Raw genomic sequence first — 17,922 nt, 5'->3', positions numbered from 1 at the left:
ACAGCGAGGCTGCTATTTCATGAATTCAATCAATGAAATTAGCAAACAAACAAAAAACACAAATATGCCAAATTGATTTTTCAGTTGGGAGCGTTTTTGGACGGTTGATTCCATGACAGCCAAGGATGACAAAAGTCCACACACCCCTGTTCAAATGGCAGGTTTCTGCTGTATAAAAAATGAGATCAATCATTTTAAAACAACAAACATACGCAACTAGATTTTGACTCTATGTAGTGAAGACCTCCACCAAGGCACAAGTCTTAACAATAAAGGTGGGGACGGATATGTGGAGTGTCGGATTTGTGTTTGGTTTGATAATCGACTAAACCTTCCTGTTGTGTGGCAAGTTGTCAAAACGTCATCCGAGAATGGCAGACTTGCTTCGTCCTTCCAGGCACGGCGGCGCCTTTTGACTTTTTTTGTGAGTCCGCTCATGATAGGAATGTCTGCCAAATGTCCTACTGCCAAGTCCAACTAGATTTGGGGGCTGCTTTTGAAATCCGCGTGAATGGCCAAAATCGGGTTAAAATGTCTGCTTCAAAGCAAAATGGCAGACTTCCTGTCTCTTTTCAGGCACGGCATCTTCAGACTTTTTTGTGGATCTGCTATTGGCGGACACGTCTGCCAAATGTCGTACTAGCAAGTCAAACTAGATTGAGAATGATTTCATTTGCGTCAATGGCCAAAATCAACTTAAAATGGCTGCTACAAACTCAAATGGCTTCTTGAGACTTTTTCTTTGCGGGTCTGCTCATGATCTGCCAAATTTCATGAATCAACACGCTCAGCATGACTTTATTGTCATAAAAAACGTGTGAATACAAATCATAATCATCGTCATAAATGCATTCACATGAAAAATGCCCTTCTACCCCCAAGTAAAGATTACATCCCATAATACGCACGCACGCACGCACAAAGCACTGTTACAGACACGCAATAAATAGTCCATTCAGCTATTAGGCATTGACGAGAAGAAGGAGGCTTGATTGACAGCTTGCGTGGAGGGCGGGACTTAAGATGTTTTGGGGACGTTACATATTAACACAGATTGCTTAAAAAGGTTAACGAGCAGTTAACTAGCGTGCCAAGTCATGATTTATTTGAAAACAAGCATATTTCATTACTTCGCTGTGACGTATTTGTTAAACAAATAAATTAACCCCATGAGTTAATTAGCTTAACGGAAGGAAAAAGTGTCAATAAATTTGAAGTGATTTCCGCACATACAAGGAACTGCCACTTAGCGCTTATTATCACTTTAACCCACCACAACATTCAAGCTCGCAGCTTCATTTACATTTTTATCAGATACATTTTCCTTCATTGAAATTAATTACAGAACAATACGACAATTTTGTTGTTGTTTTAATACAGAAAACTAGCACTCATCTGACGCTAGCTGGTACCTAAAATTCACGTTAGCCTAGCCTAGCGCTCTACCCTGGCCACATAGCCTAGTAAGCTAGCAGAGAAACGGCTGTGATCATAGACTTAAACAAGCAAATAAATGCAGAACTGCTTTTGGGGAGAAGCGTTTTTTTTTTGGGGGGGGGGGGGGGCGGTTATCAGCGAAAGAAAATGCTGATAATACTTAAGCGCTAAGCAAACCATCATGAGGTCGCTGTCATTATTTGAACGCATCACACGAACACATCTTGTGGTATCGTTGTCAATTATTTGAACAGGGCATCCGCAGCTTTCAGGAAGTCGCCATGAATTTGCCGAGTTAGGAGTCGACCCGATCCGTAATCCCAATGTTTTATGTGTTCATTTTTGTTGACACATTTTTGAAGTGATTATCGTGTCACCGGAATTCTTTGAACGACAGACGTAGGGATTCCGTGTCTTATTTTTTTTTTGGGGGGGGGGGTTAAATTGAAAGGTTCCGGTTAGGCTTTAGTGGGCTACGTGTTCAGATGAGCAGAATTTGTGTGATTAGTTAGAGTTTAACGTTTTGTAGTTGGAGATAGCGTTGGTGTTAGTGGGCTGGGGCCTTTGGCTCCGGACGCGGGTTCGGTTCATCAGGATTTGCTCAAAATGAGGTTTTGTGTATTGGTCATTTGAGCAAATGTATTTTTCTCAAAAGTGCGAATCAAACTGGTAGGCCTTTGCAATAATCACGACCCCAGAAGGACATCTCAAAACACTTTCCAAAAAGTTAGTGAACTAGCTGGACTAGTGGTTCAGGGATGGTTAGTGTTATCTTAGTGGCTCTTCCTAGAACGCAGTATGGAAAGGTTTCTATTCAGATTTGGGTTAGTTGGATTCTTAGGCTAAATTAGTTGATACTTAAATGGTCTGAATGGGGTCAGTGTTACTGTTAGAGTTTTTGGGTTCAGGTTCGGGCTAGGGGGTTTCTTTTGTATGGCATTTGCTTTAGGTTCTTCAAAAGGTGACGGTTAGGGGTTTAGGGTTCGTCTCGGATTACGGTTAGGGGGCTTAGGTTAGTTGAGTTTAAGGTGAAGGTTCGTGGGCCTGCTTCAGTTAGAGTTAGTGGGTTACGGACTGAGTGGCTACCACGAGAGTTCATTAGGGATGGGATTTGTGTTTGGGGTCTTAGGTTGGTTAGTTAGCTAGTTAGTTAGCTGTTTTGTTTATTACAGAGGTGGCGAATCCGGATCCAGAAAGTCAAAGCCCTGCCACAGTGCGGCTTTAGCCACAGGTGCTCATACTCAAACCCTCCGCGGTTCTCGTTTGCCTGCCAGTTGATTAAAAGCAGCGCTGGCTAAAGACAAACTGTGGCAAGAGTTTTTACTTTCTGGATCTGAATTCTCCACTTCTGGCTTACTACTCGTAGCTTTAGGATTATTTCCAGTGAGGTTAGAGTTAGTGGGCACGGCTCTTAAAGTTGGATACGTTTACAGTAATTAGTGATATGGTTAGGGAGTTACGGATGGATTAGGATTAGAAGGTTGGGGGTTAACTGAGGTTATTGTTAGTCGATTGAGCGTTGGTGTTGTGTTATGGTCAAAATGGAGACTTTTTTTACGGATCCGTGGACACCCTGTTTAAACGAAGACCGGACTTCCTCTTACATCACGTGTTGCAAACGTGCTCAAAGAAAAAAAAAAAAGCTCTGGTGTTTTTAGGCCAGCAGGTTTACAGTCTTTTAAAAAAATATTTCAGTACACAAACAATGAAATTCTCCAGGACCAGAAAAACAAAAAATTCTGGCAGGAATTCTGTCCAGTAAGAGCCGTGGGAATTGTCACCCTGACCTCCGAAATAAGCACAAATAAAGTAAAAAAAGGAAAAAAGTAACCCTGAAGCAGGAGCTTGCTTGTCGCTCAAGGAAAAACAAATCTTAAAAAAAAAATTTTTTAAAAAGTAATCCAGTTGAGTCCATGGGAGTCCCAAAAACTTTAGGACTGTCTTGTTGTAGATATTTCCTTCTTGTTCCAAGAAAGCACAAAAAGTCATTCAAGTGTGTAAAAAGAAAAAAGAAAAAATCCTTACAAGTGCAGCAAAGACTAGGAAAAAAGCTCAATAGTGTTTAAAATGGACCAGGAAGAAGAAAAAGAAGAGCAAAAAAAGTGTCTGTTCTTTGGGACTTTTTTGTCTTAAGGAAGTCTTTTTAGTCCGGCCGCCCTCTCCGGCTGGCTGCTGGACGACGCTGCACCTACGAGAGGATAGACACGCAACGTCTTACACCTCAGTTCACCTCACGGCACGCCAGGTACATGAGCACAATCCATGCAAAAAGGAAAAATTCAAAAAAAAAAAAAAAGGGGGGGGGATGGGATTTCAAAGTAGAAGCGGCTTGAAAAAAGGCACCAGCAGTAACGACAAATTCATTCTTCCAATTGGAAGAGAGTTCAAAACAAAAAGGGGCGTACATTTCTCATCATTTACAACATCAAAGAAAAACAAGAATATAACAATAAATGCTACGTTTGCAAATACCGAGCGTATTAAACCACCTAAAAACACGAGGACTTTGCATGTTTTTAAATATATCGCGTTAGCTATGGTTAGCGTTACGATGAAAGACGAGCAGCTCACAAGTTTTCCTTTCAAGACAATTGTTGATCGAGTCCCATTCAGAAATTGTTGTTTTTTCTTTTATTTTATTGCCATTTGACTTCTTTGGACCTCGTGTCATCCATAATCATGAGCTAGCCAAACCTCGCTAAACTCAGAGTTGTGTGTGAACTTGGCAAGTCAACGAAAAGTTGAGATATTTGCCTTAAGTGACATTTCCTAAAAAGCAAGGCTCGCTATCGTTAACCTCAAAAGTCACGTTAAAAACAGCTAGCGTGCTAATTTTGCAGGTCTTTGCCTCTTTTCCATTGCCCAAAAACTTGGAAAAACAACTCGTGTTTAGCAGTTTAGCATTGAAAGTTGCTATGATATCATTTGGATTCTGTCGGGTTTTTTGGTCATGCGCCAGGTCTTGCGCTGCCGCAATTTATGTGGCACTCTTCAAGGGAGGCAACGCAAATTATGGAATACAAATGTCAGCCCCCAGCCGGTTTCACTCCACAACGTCAAATTCGGTCGTGAGGATGAGCAGTTCAGAGAAGGAATGTACAAGATGATCCACAAAAAAAGTCGTCACGCCCAAAGAGACTCAACCATTTTGTCCCATTTTAGGGTTAACTGGCTCTACCAAAATAACAACCACCAATGTTGAAATTTGGTAAACATGACCATCATGAGGAGACCCACAAAAACATTTTGGACACAATGGCCAAAAATCCACTGCAACTGGATGTGAAGCGGCCATTTTAGTCCCCGGAGAGATCCTCACATTTGTATATTTACCAGCGCTAATAAAGTATGATTGAAGTATGAAATAAAAATGATGCTGTTTGACGCGTTCCTCATTACAAACGCTCTCTTCTGACTGCAGTCACTTAGAACGCCACTGAGGAAGTACAGCAAATATTTGCTTTATGCTAATGAGCGGCGCGTGTCGCAAGCAGATTGCCTGGAAGCAAACAAACACGTCGGCAAAGGAGTCGTGCGAGCCGCCGGACGTTTTCGCAAGATGGTCGCAGCTCCTTCAAGATGCTAAAAGGCGCTAATGGCCGCCACTCACCTTTAATGTGCATGGGAATGAATCTTTAATGGGGTCGCGGTCTTCACGTGTTGTCGTTAACATGGGCGGCGTTCACGCACACTCAACGTACGTCAGCGGTCGTTACGCCAGGCCCAAAGACAAACGTTTTAGCATCAAAATCAAGACATCACTAGTTGATATCAGCAGCTCTCATGTTCATGGTCTCAAAATATAAAATCACTTTCCCCTCACTAAATAAATTAGACTTTACGCCAATCTGATTGGCTGGATCGGACAATATTTAGCATTTAATGCAAAATCGGTGATTGGCTGTAACGTCTCATTTCATTTGCCTTATTGATCGATGACATTATTGATCGGCTTCCCATACATTGTAATTTCCCGTCTCTATCCCCGGGAATGGCAGCGGTCGACTGTAGAGTAAATCAAAACATTTTTTGACATTTTAAATTGAGATATTGCTGTTTGGTTATCGTTTCTTTCAAACTCGATGATCGGCTGAAAAATCCTTATTGTGTAAAGCCTAACATAAATAGTGACGATTTTTTTGACTCGTCCGACTTAAAAAGAGGATAAATGGCACGGAAACCCGCAAAATCGGGAGCTTAAATTGCAATAGATGAAGTGAAGGTGACAAATGAAAAAGCCGCAATAAGCCAAACGGCAAGTAGCCCAGGAACGCTGGATTTCCATCCATGAGGAAAAGGATGACTGGTCGCTGGTGTCAGTACTAAAAACCCGAATAGCGATCATTGCTTTTTTTCTGGATTGTGTTTGCCTTCGCGAATGCGCATTCAGACATGATCAGCGGCAGTCAGAGCGAAGGTGAAGACGGGGAAGCGCCTTTTGTGTTGGCTTACGCATGAAAAGGATTCCAGCGACGCGGCTCCTACTTGACCGCCTGCACGGTCAAGGTTTTTCCTCTTTTTTTTCCCCCCCTCGTCAAAAGCCAGTGGAAAAAACGAAAGTGAGCAAAAGGCCTTGAAAAAGGATGAAAACGCAAAGACGAGAAAAGGCCGAACCAGACGAGAGCAGATGAGATGAGATGAGATGAGATGAGATGAGATGAGATGAGATGAGATGAGATGAGGAGGCATCGAGAGGACAAACGCGACAAAGAGAGAAAAACACTCCAGACGAAGAAGGACATCCGGGTCACGCCTTCAACAACAAACACACAAAAAACGAGAAGAAGTGTGTGTGCGTGTGTGTGTGTGTGTGTGTGTGTGTGTGTGTGCGTGCGTGCACGCCTTTTAACTCATTGAAAAGACAAAATGGAGTCTTGCTGTCAGATGATGGTTGTTCTCTTCCTACTCTTCATTTTCTCATCTTCCTTCTCTGCTTCTTCTTTTCCCGCTTCTTCTTCCTCTTTTTTGTACTTTTCTTTCTCCTCCTCTCCTGATACTCATTTCTCCTCTTCCTTCTGTTCTCTTCATCCCTTTCTCATCCGTCTTCCTCATCATTTATCTCCTCTTCTTCCTCCGCCTCAACTATTCTTCCCTTTGCTCGCCCTCTCGCATTGTTCTCCTTTTCCTCCCTCATCCGCTCCTCCTCCATCACGTTTTCTCCTCTTGCCTCCTCCTCCCTCATTGTGTTCTGCTTTCTCTTCTTCCTGCTCCTCTCTCTCCTCGTCCTCATCCTCTCTTCTTTCTATTTCAACTCTTTGTTCTCCTCCTCCTATCATCTTCCTCCCACTCATCCTCATTTTACTTTTCTTCCCCCACCTATTCTCTCTCTCTCTCTCTCTCTCTCTCTCTCTCTCTCTCTCTCTCTTCTCTCTCTCTCTCTCTCTCTCTCTCTCTCTCTCTCTCTCTCTCTCTCTCTCTCTCTCTCTCTCTCTCTCTCTCTCTCTCTCTCTCTCTCTCTCTCTCTCTCTCTCTCTCTCTCTCTCTCTCTCTCTCTCTCTCTCTCTCTCATCTTTTTGCCATTTCTCTTTCTCAAGATGGACGCGACCGTCAATTGCTCTTCTGTGATGATCTCCAATCCGAAGCGATGCACGGGCGCCATCTATTGGCGTCAGTTTGCCATTGCAATGGTTTACAAAGCTGAATTTCACAGACAAGCGGGCCGAGACCCGCTCGTGGCCTTGCCGGCAGCGAACGTGTGGATTCTACAAAAATGCAAACGAAAATGGAATTCAACAGGCACGTGAAGGCAGCACTTTGACGGGATGCGTCACAAGGCAAACATCTCCGTTGCGGGTGTGAAGCTTTTCACCCGCTCGCACGGAAAGAAAAAAAAAAAATAAGCATTTCAATAACAGTATTAGCATGTTAGCACGCGCGAGGTCCACTCTCGTCCTCGGCCCCGAACGTCGGTGTAGCTTCAGTAGATAATCCGTCGGGCCTTTTGAATTTCTGCCTTTTCATGCCACATTCACACACTCGGCCGCCTTTTCATTTGCTCTTTTTTCATTTGCTCTTTTGTGTGGCGCACAATGAAGGTGCCGGCTGAAGCGCCGCCGACGCCGACGCTCCTCCAAAACGCTCCCCCCACCCGCCCGCCTTAAAAGAAGGTTGTTGTTGTTGTTGTTTTTTTTAATGTCCTCGCTGTCTCCATCTTGACTTCCTAAAAAAAAGAAGAAGAAAAAAAAAAGAAGCCTGGGGCGCCCGCATCTCGCTGGCTTTAACAAGCGTTCATTTTGTTCCTGAACCTTAAAGTCCTGTGCACACTGAAAAGCGTGCACAGGACTGAAAAGTGATTTGATTGGCGGAAAAAGTGACGTTTAATGAAACGGTGAAGGTGCCTAGATATTAAATATGATGTCATGCGCAATATTACAGGTAAAGAGTTGAAATATGATAGGAATGTGGTACATTCGAGGCGAATGCATCCTGAAGATGATGTCATTATGTTGAGTTTGATGCAAATACGCGACTTGTGTAGAAGAAGAAACGGGATGTAAACAATGACGGCTTTGGAGGTACGTACTCCAGATGCAACGACGGGAGCGTCACGGGCAGACCAATGGAAGCCAAAAACAGCCGTCAGACTCTTGAACCTCTGACATCACAATCTGTCAACCACACTCTGCCAGATTTGGATCTTTTTTTTTTTTTTCCATCCCGCTCACTCCAACGTTGACACGTTTGCAATATCTCTGCAACCTGCGACACTTGACGAGTCCAAATGTTTGCATCTTTACCGACGTCCGTCTACTGCCGCCCGGAATCAACTGTCCTTTAACAAAAACGTCGTTGTTTTGAAGTTGTTAAGTGCATTGCCGGCTCTCTTTTCATCTTTTATATCCGTCGTATAAATGGAAGACCAATAAAGTAAGAATTTCATTGCTGAGTGCGACCGCAATGTTTTAACTGTGCATATGAAAAATAAGCATCTTGAATATGAAATATGACACATTGGAAGTGCGTCAAGTATCATGTAAATATGCTATATTAGAAAAAATATATGGAGGTGCAAACAAAGTCAATATCCAACTTGAGATGTTAAATATGATGTCAATTAGCATCCTTTCGGGTACTCGTGAATCACAAAGAAAAAACATTCTGTGTTTGCTCGTGTACTGGACGACGACTTTGAGTGGTGTCAGTACTCGGTCGAGTGGTCTGAAAAGTGGTATCAAATATCCTGAAACTCAGTATGATACGTTACATAATGTATAGAACATGAAATAGGATGCAAAATATGCCACCTTAGCGGAATAGAAATGAAATCGGATGAAGACAGAACATATTAGATGAACACAACATTTCGAAACTAAGACGCGACATTGGAGGTGTAGAACATGAAAGATGATGTCAAAGTGCGGCGCTACACAATGAAATCAAAAACAAACTCGGGATGTAAATAACGACACGAGTGCGTCTGTCGGGGGGGACGTCAAGCAAGAGATCCGATTGGTCGTCAGCAAGACAAATCAACTCCGACTCGACCAATCGCCACCACAACAAACTGCAAATAGGAAATTGACTTCCTGTCAGAAGTGTGAGAAATGCGCCACAAAACAACACACACACACACACACACACACAACGCAACACAACAGGTACACACAAGCAGGGGCGGACATGAATCTCAACGCTTACGTGCTGCCGCACACTGATGGCGATATATTATACACACACACACACACACACAGTTGCATTTTTTGTGATGTGACTCATGACTTCCTCTCAGTGTGCCGACACAAACTTGCGAAAATACACACAGGAAAGTTCAACCCTTTGAATTGAAGGTTCCGGCAAAAACGCTCACATTTACTATATCAAAAGGCAAAAAGGGCAATCTTGTGAAGTGATGCGATTTTCAAGCATAAATACGTCATTTTACAATTAAAGTTGCATTTTTCCAACAAAAAAGGTTCTTCTCGTACTTCAACCAGGATTAAAAAAAAAGTTGGGAAGTGGCCGGAACAAAGTTGCATTTTCCATCCATCGGAGAAAAAGACGATTGTAAGGTGAAATGAAGTCTCGCGTCTTTCAAGAATATGACGAAAAGAATGTAGAATGACACTAATTTGTTTTGGATGAGTAATATATTAGTTTTCAACGTAAACAAAAAAACATTTAGCACATTTTACGCAAAAACTAAATAAAATAAAAAATAAGTCTAAATATGATCAAACGCTGTCATAATACTTTTTTTTTTAAAGTGGCAACGTTACTGAAATAGGATTTTTTTTTTAAACATTATTATTATGATTATTATTCTATAAGATTTGAGCAGAGGCACGTGCCACCCCGGCCTCCAATCTGGCCCCCGCCACTGCCTGCATGTCAGTATTTACATGCAAAGTCATCTTTTTTTTTTTTTAAAGAATAAAGTCATATGTTTTTATTAGAGAAAAAAGTTTCATTATTATGAAAATAAAGTTGTGTTCTTTTTTCTCAATATTTGCATAATATACTCATAGTAATACAAGAAAAGATTTGTTTTGGGAGAGGTGACATAACCTTTGCAAAGTTTTTCCTATTTTGTTGTTCATTTTGGCGACGACGTCCTGAAGTGATGCGAGGCGGGATCAGAAAGCCGCCGCCCGGTCGGGAACTCGCAAACATCTGCCGGGACATCTGGCCGCGTGCCTCTCGGTACTAAAGATGAAATGGGTGACGATGATGACGAGGAAGGTGACGATGACGCTCGCTCACGCCGCGTTCGCCGAGCCGGCCAACGCGGCGTCCCAGAAATGGAGCAAGAGGACGAGCAGGAAGAAGAAGAAGGTTGTTACGTTCTGACTTTGCCGTCCTGCGGGAGAAGAAAAATGTGGCTGTGCTGCGGGGGAGGTGACCCCGTCGTCCGGGACGACCTGTATGTGTGTCACCATACATTGGTGGGTGTGCGTGGGTGCGTGCGTGCGTGCGTGCGCGTGGCCCCCAGGCTCCGTCCTTGTCCCCCCAATGCGAACTGTGATCTGTGGCCCTCGGTGATGCTACATGACGGATGTTCCTGCTGCTAAACAACACTGACACGCTGCGTTTGCACCCGTGTGTGTGTGTGTGCGTGTTTATTGTTCATGTTGTGTAGACTTAAATGGAAAGTTTAGGTTGAACATTTTGCAGGGTTTTCGCCACATTTTCAAGATCGCATATTCAAAACTAAATGTTTGTCTTTTTAAGCATGGCTTCTTGAGACTTTTGTGGGTCTACCCGTAATAGATAAATAATTTCAATTTGATTCATCAAAGCGGCTTTGCGGGCTGAATTTTCAAACTCTAATATAGTCGCAAATTCCACCTCTGGAAATGGCCAAAAAAGCTGCTCCAAAGTAAAATGTCAGACTTTCTGTGTCTTTTGGGGCGTGGCTTCTTGAGAATTTTGGATTTATATAGTTCTACTCAAGATAAACATGCAGAGCCAATTTCATGTTGTTAGGTTCAACTGGCTTCAGCGGTTGGTTTTTCCAATTCAAATACACAAAAAAAAAGAAAAAAAGAGTCCAACTGTAAAATGGTGGCCTCCCTGAAAGTTTTTTTGTGGGGCTTCTCATGACGGATGATCCTGCCAAATGTGACCTTGCCAAGTCAAACTGCCGTTGGGGGCTACATTTCCAAAGCATTCTGGGAAGTGTGTGACGAGCCAATTTAGGGGGTCTGCACAAACTTCCTGCTCCCCCACTGGAAAAAAAACACAAAGTAGGCCATTTTGATTTTGTAGATGTGACAGATTGCTTCCATGGCCATGGTGACCTTTCACCCCAGTGCATGGTGGGAGATTGCACCCCAAGGAAGCCAAGTGCTTTAGAGGCGATGGCATTTATGATGCTGCCCATTCATGGGAATTGACTTTGCTTATTTTTTATACTTCACTTTTTCTTCTAAGGGCCGCAAAGGGAAAAATCAACGGATGCAAAAGTCACTGTGATGTTTGACACATGCTAAATACAAGCAATTTATCAGTGCAGGTAAAGATATGCAAATGAGATGGTTGCGGTCACAAACGGATACTCTCGGTCTGTCCTCGTGCCGTCTGTTATGTTTTGGTATTCTTCATCAAATGCGAAGTTTTGAAAGTCATTTGAGAAGCAATCGATGACATTTGCGAGAAGTGTCGTAAAAATCCCGCTTCTTCCCTCACTCTAATTTGTCGCCTCACAATTCAAAATCTGGAAGTTTCATAGCTAACCAGTGGAAATGGTTAGGTTGGATGCATTTGACTAAGCCTGTTTGAAAATAAATAAGTCGAGAAATAGACGACTGCAAGAAAAAAACGAGTCGAGCTGCGTCACTTGTGAATTTCCCGGCTGCAGTTTGGACCCCCCTAGTGGTACATTTGAATCCATAAGGAGGATGTAGTCCTCATCCCGCTCATACCTGCCGCCTGAGCGCCCGCCCCCTCCCTGGCGTGGTGCCGCCCGACGTTAATGTAAGCCATGCGGTGCGGGCGTAATTCCATTTAATGCTATTGTCGGTCAAATCTGCTTAAAGATCAGCCGGCCGGGATGCGACCCGACCGGCCGGCCCAGGCTGATGGCGGGATAATCCAATCACGGCGGGACGGATCGCGGGCAGCCCGCTCGGCGTATCGCGGCTAGGGAGCACTTGGATCTGGTTGTGTTCTGACTGGTGGCGGGTCGGCACACAATTTGGCCCGGCCAAGTGACAGTCTCACAGATATTATTGAGGTCATCTCAGCTCGGTTTGCGGGGGTCACGGGGCCTGTTCAAGATGCCGTTTCGGTGCTTTGAAGTAGATTGGGGGTGGCACACCTGTTTCTGATTCTGACGTTTGAGGCGGACTTTCAGCAAGAAGCAGAAAAAAGCGCGCACGCCTTGAAAGGCGCAGGTCAAAAAATAAATAAATAATAAAAAAAAAATAAAAAAAGGGAGAACAATGATGATGACATTTCAAATGATCAATACTGAGATCTCCCAGGAAAAAAAAGAAAAAAAGAAAAAAAGAAAAAAAAAAAAAAAAAAAAGAAAGGCGCAGGTCAAATAAAATGGAACACCCGGAAATGGAGCTTCAGGATTGACGCAAATCCAAGACCAAGACCCAAAAGTCAACAGAGTCCACTTGGCAAGCACATAAAACGCCGACGACTGTTCTTTCTGCCTTTTTGTCACTTTCAGGTCATAATCAAAAAGTATTCATTCATGCGTCCTTGTAACAGCGAGTAGCTTTACATGCAGGAAAATAATACAAATGAACTCTTGTGGAAGCGAGTGTGAAAAAGGCATCGTTTCTCAAATGGAGGCGCTGCGCAACATTCGTGAATGTCGTCGTGCTGTTAAAGATAAGAATCTTGACCAAAGCGTACCCTACAGTACGGCGTCCTTCCACTTCTTACCACGAATAAACTACAAGTAGACCATTCAAGATTTGGCGCAGAGACAAGCCGTCGCTACGCTAATAAGACGAAGGTCTTCAAAGCGTTTTGCCGGTGATTAGGAATCGTTTGCTTTCAAGTCAAAAAACAAAACCACATCAGTACGCGATCCTTTTCATGAAAACACTTGAAGGCCGAGCCAGTGAGAACGGATGGCACGCAAACGTTTCCAAATCCAATATCCGCATGCTCGGGAAGCCAAGAGGAGGGGGAGGAAATGGCGAGAACGTGAGGAAGAGGAGGAGCAGGCGGCGTGTGATGGAATGCGAGTGTTGGCCATTTGGGGCACGTTGCGCTCGTACTCGCCGTTGTCGTCGTCGTCGACAAGCGAGAGATTCCCGCTTTGGGCTTCCATCCTTTTTACGAGGCTTGATTAAAATCGGAATTGTTCAGCCTTTTCATAAAGGAATGATTTGAATGAGACGATTCAAAACGCCGGCAATCTGAGCTTTGCTTTGTTTGGTCAAGTCATGAAAGTCTCAAAGCAAAATGTCGGTCTTGTTTGTGAGACTACACGACGTTAGCCAACATCCGTCCATTCGTACCAACAAGTATCCGTCGGTCCATCTGTGGACTTGATCTGGTCTTGCTTCCCACTTAAGCGGCTTGCAGAACAAATCTCATTGTAATTAGCCGCATGCGGACTAACGAGCTCCCGGACCGGGATTACCTGCCCGTCTGCGCCTAATCCCGGGGATCATCCGCCTACACTTCCTCCTTCCTCTTCCTCTTCCTCGACGCTCGTCCTCCCTCGCAGAGTCACGCAAGCTCCAGCGTCAAAACGTTTTGGCCGCCAACGTTTTCTCGTTTACGTAACGTTTGTGTAATGTTGACACGAATGATCAGACAAATGTGACTCGTGTCATCTGTGCGGTACTTGAGCTGGTTGAAACGTTTCGTAAAAGTCATGTGAGAAACTTCCAAATGCTGCGCTAACACTAAACCACCAGACCGACAATGTAACCCCAACTAACAGCCAAACAAACTTTTCACCTTCATCCAAATCGAAACCTAAAAAATAAAAATAAAAATTCTACACCACAAACCCAAACGCACTAACCCTAGATTAACATTGTCTTTAGGGTTAGCACAACATGAATCCACTGACCTTCACTATCTCACTTAACGTAATCAAACCTACTAACTTCAACCAACGCAATTCACCCTAAACTAAACTAACCCAAACCCTCAATTGAACCCTAACCTTAGCCACTGGAATCTGATTAATTGATATTGTATTACTAAACTATCCCACTCATCCTAAACCAGCTCATTTTAACCAAGGCGTCGCCCTGCTAACCCACTGACCTTAACTATCTCTAATTCCTAATCCTAACTCGTAACCCACTAACGGCAATTCCTACCCTAAATCGTAAACCGCTACCCTTAACTAATACACCTACTTACCCTGACTCTAGTTGACTATTGATGACTAACTTCAACCTACTAACCCAAGACGCAACCCTAACTGAGCCTGAGCTGCTGTCCATTGAAAGATCATCACTAACCTAACTAACTTATCCCAACCCCTCACTTCACCACTAACCCAATAACCCGAACTACCCTAAACATAAACCGAGGCCCTGAACATAACAATTATAATCAACTAATCCCAACATAAAATAATCTAACACTAATCCACAATCCTTTACCGAACCAAACAACCTACCAACTAAAGTCTAAAATATTTCCAACTAATCGTAAATCTATTTAGAAAATGCATCTCAATGTTGTTGTTTTTCAGACAGATTTAAGGATGTGTTGTCATTTGCATGGAAAATAAAGACTTGCATTTAGCAAAATGTCATGAAAGACGCGGCAAGGATCCAAAAGTGGAAATATTTGCGTAACGTTTTGTGGCGTTTTGTTGTGCGCACGCGATGATAATAAAGCGGGTCCAACGCGAGAGCAGACGTGTTTGTTTGGACCGGCGCCTCCTCCCGCTGCGTCGGAAACCCTTTGGGCGGAAAACCTGATTAACTCGGGAGGGCTCGTTGCGCTAATACGTGGCAAATAAGTGGATTAGCCGAGGGTCAGTGTGGATTAGCCGCCGTCTTTTTTGTTCCATCCCGACGTCTCCCCTCCCCAAAAACCTCGCCTGGTAATCTGCTGGAAATCCTGTCAAGCAAAAAGGATCCCCCGTTGCCCCGAGACAACATTTTTTCTCGGCCGGCACATTTTTCAGGTCCGGTACATCCACATGGAAGTCATTTGAAAAGGAAAACGGAAGGATTTGGGTTTCATTTAGCACCGTTGACAGACATTGTGGCTAATTGCAGCCGATTCCGGAACAAAGTGACGTGGCCTGCTATTGTACAAAGGCTTGTTGTTGTTGTTTTGTTTTTTTTGTGTGAGTGAACTGGACACTTATTTGCATCGTTTCTGGGTCACACAACTGTACCTAATGTATTGTCCTTTATCTTTCCTGGTTGTTTTTCGCACAAGGTTGGGATGGACCGATGATCGGCTGGGACGGTTATCAGCGCCAATATTCAGCATTTTGACAAATATCGGCCATTTTGAAGAATCATACACCCGATAATAGATCCATTTAAAAAACGTAAAATGTACATTTTCAGAGATTCTGCTTCTCTCAGTTTTTGTTTGAAATCAAAACTAAGATAAGTACAATTTTTTATGCTTGTACTTCCTATATTTTGAAATTTTGCAAAACTTGATTTACTGTAGAAAACAACAGGGAGCTATTTACTTAAGTTTGTGTTTGACTTTTGAAAACATGCTACTGTCCCTGGAAGATCCTTGAACATTTTGTTAGATTTTTAAAACAAAGATGTCTATAGACTCCAATATTTAACAAACACTAAAAGTTGGTCAATAAACATATTCTTAAAAGATTTTGATGCCAATATTTTCCCTTTTAGAAAACAAATATCGTCTCCAAATATTGAATATTGTCGCCCTTGACTACTAATCGGTATCGGCCGTGAAAAAAACAATCGGTCTATCGCTAGCACAAGGTTTCTTTAGCGCCACCAACTGATGAAATGCAATGCGACTTGTTGATGGCCGGATGTTGTCAAGTGTGCTGCTGCCATCTAGCAATGGTCGTATGTCAAATTTTTGCTTGCGTCGCAACCGCTCGCAAAACCTCTAAGTCAAGGCACTCGTATTATCAATAATGCTTGATATGTTAATCAAACACAATTTTTCAGAATTTTTTATTTTTAACTGATTTTTTTCCTTTTTTTTTGCTTGCTTGAAATGATTTTTGGTTTTCCTTTGAACCCCAATAACTTCACTTTTTTCTAATCTTCCCTGAGTTTGTATGTCAAATCAAATTTCTCCATTGAAATGAATTGAAACACTACTAATCTGTCCCAGTCCCCTCAAATTTATTTTAACAGAAAAAAAAAGCGATACCACTGCATCACCTACATTTTAAATTTTGTATCTTAGTGTATGGTTTATAAAAAAAGAAAAGAAAATGCTACATTCTTACTTGTCGGGGGAAAAAAAGCCAACTGGACTTCAATTTGAAGCAGGAAGAACCCTGCTTAGTGTACGATTACCTCCTGGCTTTGGACCGCCGCCCTCATCCACGCGCTGTCTGCTCGCCGCTCGCCCACATAAAACAGCGAGCATCAAAAGTGCGTGTTGCCGTGACAACCGCCCCGCATGAACCCCAACCCCCCTTCATCTTTCCATTCACGCCGCCTATCCTAATTGGCCGGCCGGTGCTGGCGGGTTAGAGGGGTCGCCTGGCGGATGAATGCCAAGGCGTCCGCTCAAACGTGGCCCCCGCTTTCATCGCCGCTTGCCTCGGCTGAAGGGACGCCGGCGGGGCGGATAATTGGCGGGCGGGCGTGCGCTCCCGAGGACCTGGCGGAGTCTTCGCAGCATGCCCACGAGAAGGCAGCGTGACGGGCTATCATTTGCTCTACTTCACACACAGAAAAAAAGAAAAAGGAAGAAATGCCTGCTGCTTTGAGAAGATGCCAAAGGTGGCAGCTGTTAGTAAGCAACAGGTACATTGCAGGTGATTGCGGTCACTCGTTTTTGTTTGGAGCCACAAGAATAACACAACCGGCTTTGAATAATGACTTTTAAAGCAAAGTCCATTTTGATCCCTCGCCAGATTGGGTTCAGGTAAAATGCCGGGAAATGGCCAAAAATCACCTCAAACGTAGCATTCAAACCAAAATGGCCGCCTACCTGTGTTTTACAGTACAGATTATGTTTTGTTTTTGTGTGTCATGTCATGATAAAGATGTGCGGCGGATTTTGTGTCGATCAACACCAATGCGTGCGTGTAAGCGTGACAAGTATCTTGAATAAATGGCACTTTTGACCCCAAATGGCCGACCACCTGTGAATTTCGCATCATAGGTTCGAACGAACTACTACTGCCGTGGATCCTGTCTTGATGAACAGGTACACTGGATTTCGCCTTAATCAGATAACCTGGTGCCGGATGCTGATATTTTCAAACACAACTCGGGGTTCAGCAGTTTGAGCAAAATGACTTAAAAATGGCATCTTTAAAAACAAAATGGCTGACTCTTGTGTGTTTCATAGCTTAGGTTATACTTTGATTTTCGTGGGTCCGTGACGATGGACACAAGTGATGGATTAAGTGTTGATTGGGTGCACTGGTGCTGGATTTTCTAACACCTTAGGCGTATCATGCGGGCCAAAATTCCTGACATGTGGCATCTTCAAACCAAAATGGCCGACCCCCTGTGCATTTCAAGTTATGTTCTAATTTCCGTGCGCCGAATTTGATGCCAATCAAAGGTTCCAGCGAGCGAGCTACAGCATTGAAGTCTAATATTTATTTTGCAGAGTTCATGAGGAGCTTAGCCCCATTAGCGCTAATGTTTGCTAAACCCGAGCAAGCAGTCGCCGTCATCAGCATCACGTTGAGCGACAGAAAACGCTCAAGTTGGGTTTTTTTGTGTCCTTTTTCCCCAATATTGGCTTAAGAGAGCACGTCCACTGTGGGCTGCTCATTAATTAGCGAGCGTGGCTTTTAATTGGCGCTTTGTGACCGGTGCGCACCTTTAAAATGCCGCTAATCCGTCAGCCGCCGCCCATTTTCATTGCCGCCAACAACATTTTAATTGAAGCGAAGAAAGGGCAGCTGGAGAA

At 43.5% G+C, this 17,922-nt stretch overlaps 1 protein-coding gene across 2 annotated transcripts in view; it reads right to left on the bottom strand.

The window, feature by feature from the left end:
* Positions 1-17,922, bottom strand: part of LOC144056061 (protocadherin-1-like) — a 97,720-nt gene that overhangs the window by 21,621 nt on the left and 58,177 nt on the right. The window contains exon 5 of one of the 2 annotated variants that reach the window (XM_077572441.1): positions 1,568-3,625. The exons of the other annotated variant lie outside the window; for it this stretch is intronic. Within the exon in view, the coding sequence (XP_077428567.1) occupies positions 3,567-3,625 (59 nt within the window). The 3' untranslated portion in view covers positions 1,568-3,566. Of the gene's footprint in view, positions 1-1,567; positions 3,626-17,922 lie in introns of those variants that run through there. 2 annotated transcript variants of the gene reach the window in all.

This window comes from Vanacampus margaritifer, chromosome 8, assembly GCF_051991255.1.
Source record: "Vanacampus margaritifer isolate UIUO_Vmar chromosome 8, RoL_Vmar_1.0, whole genome shotgun sequence".
NCBI lineage: Eukaryota > Metazoa > Chordata > Actinopteri > Syngnathiformes > Syngnathidae > Vanacampus > Vanacampus margaritifer.
This window is presented reverse-complemented; position numbering and strand designations above follow the sequence as displayed.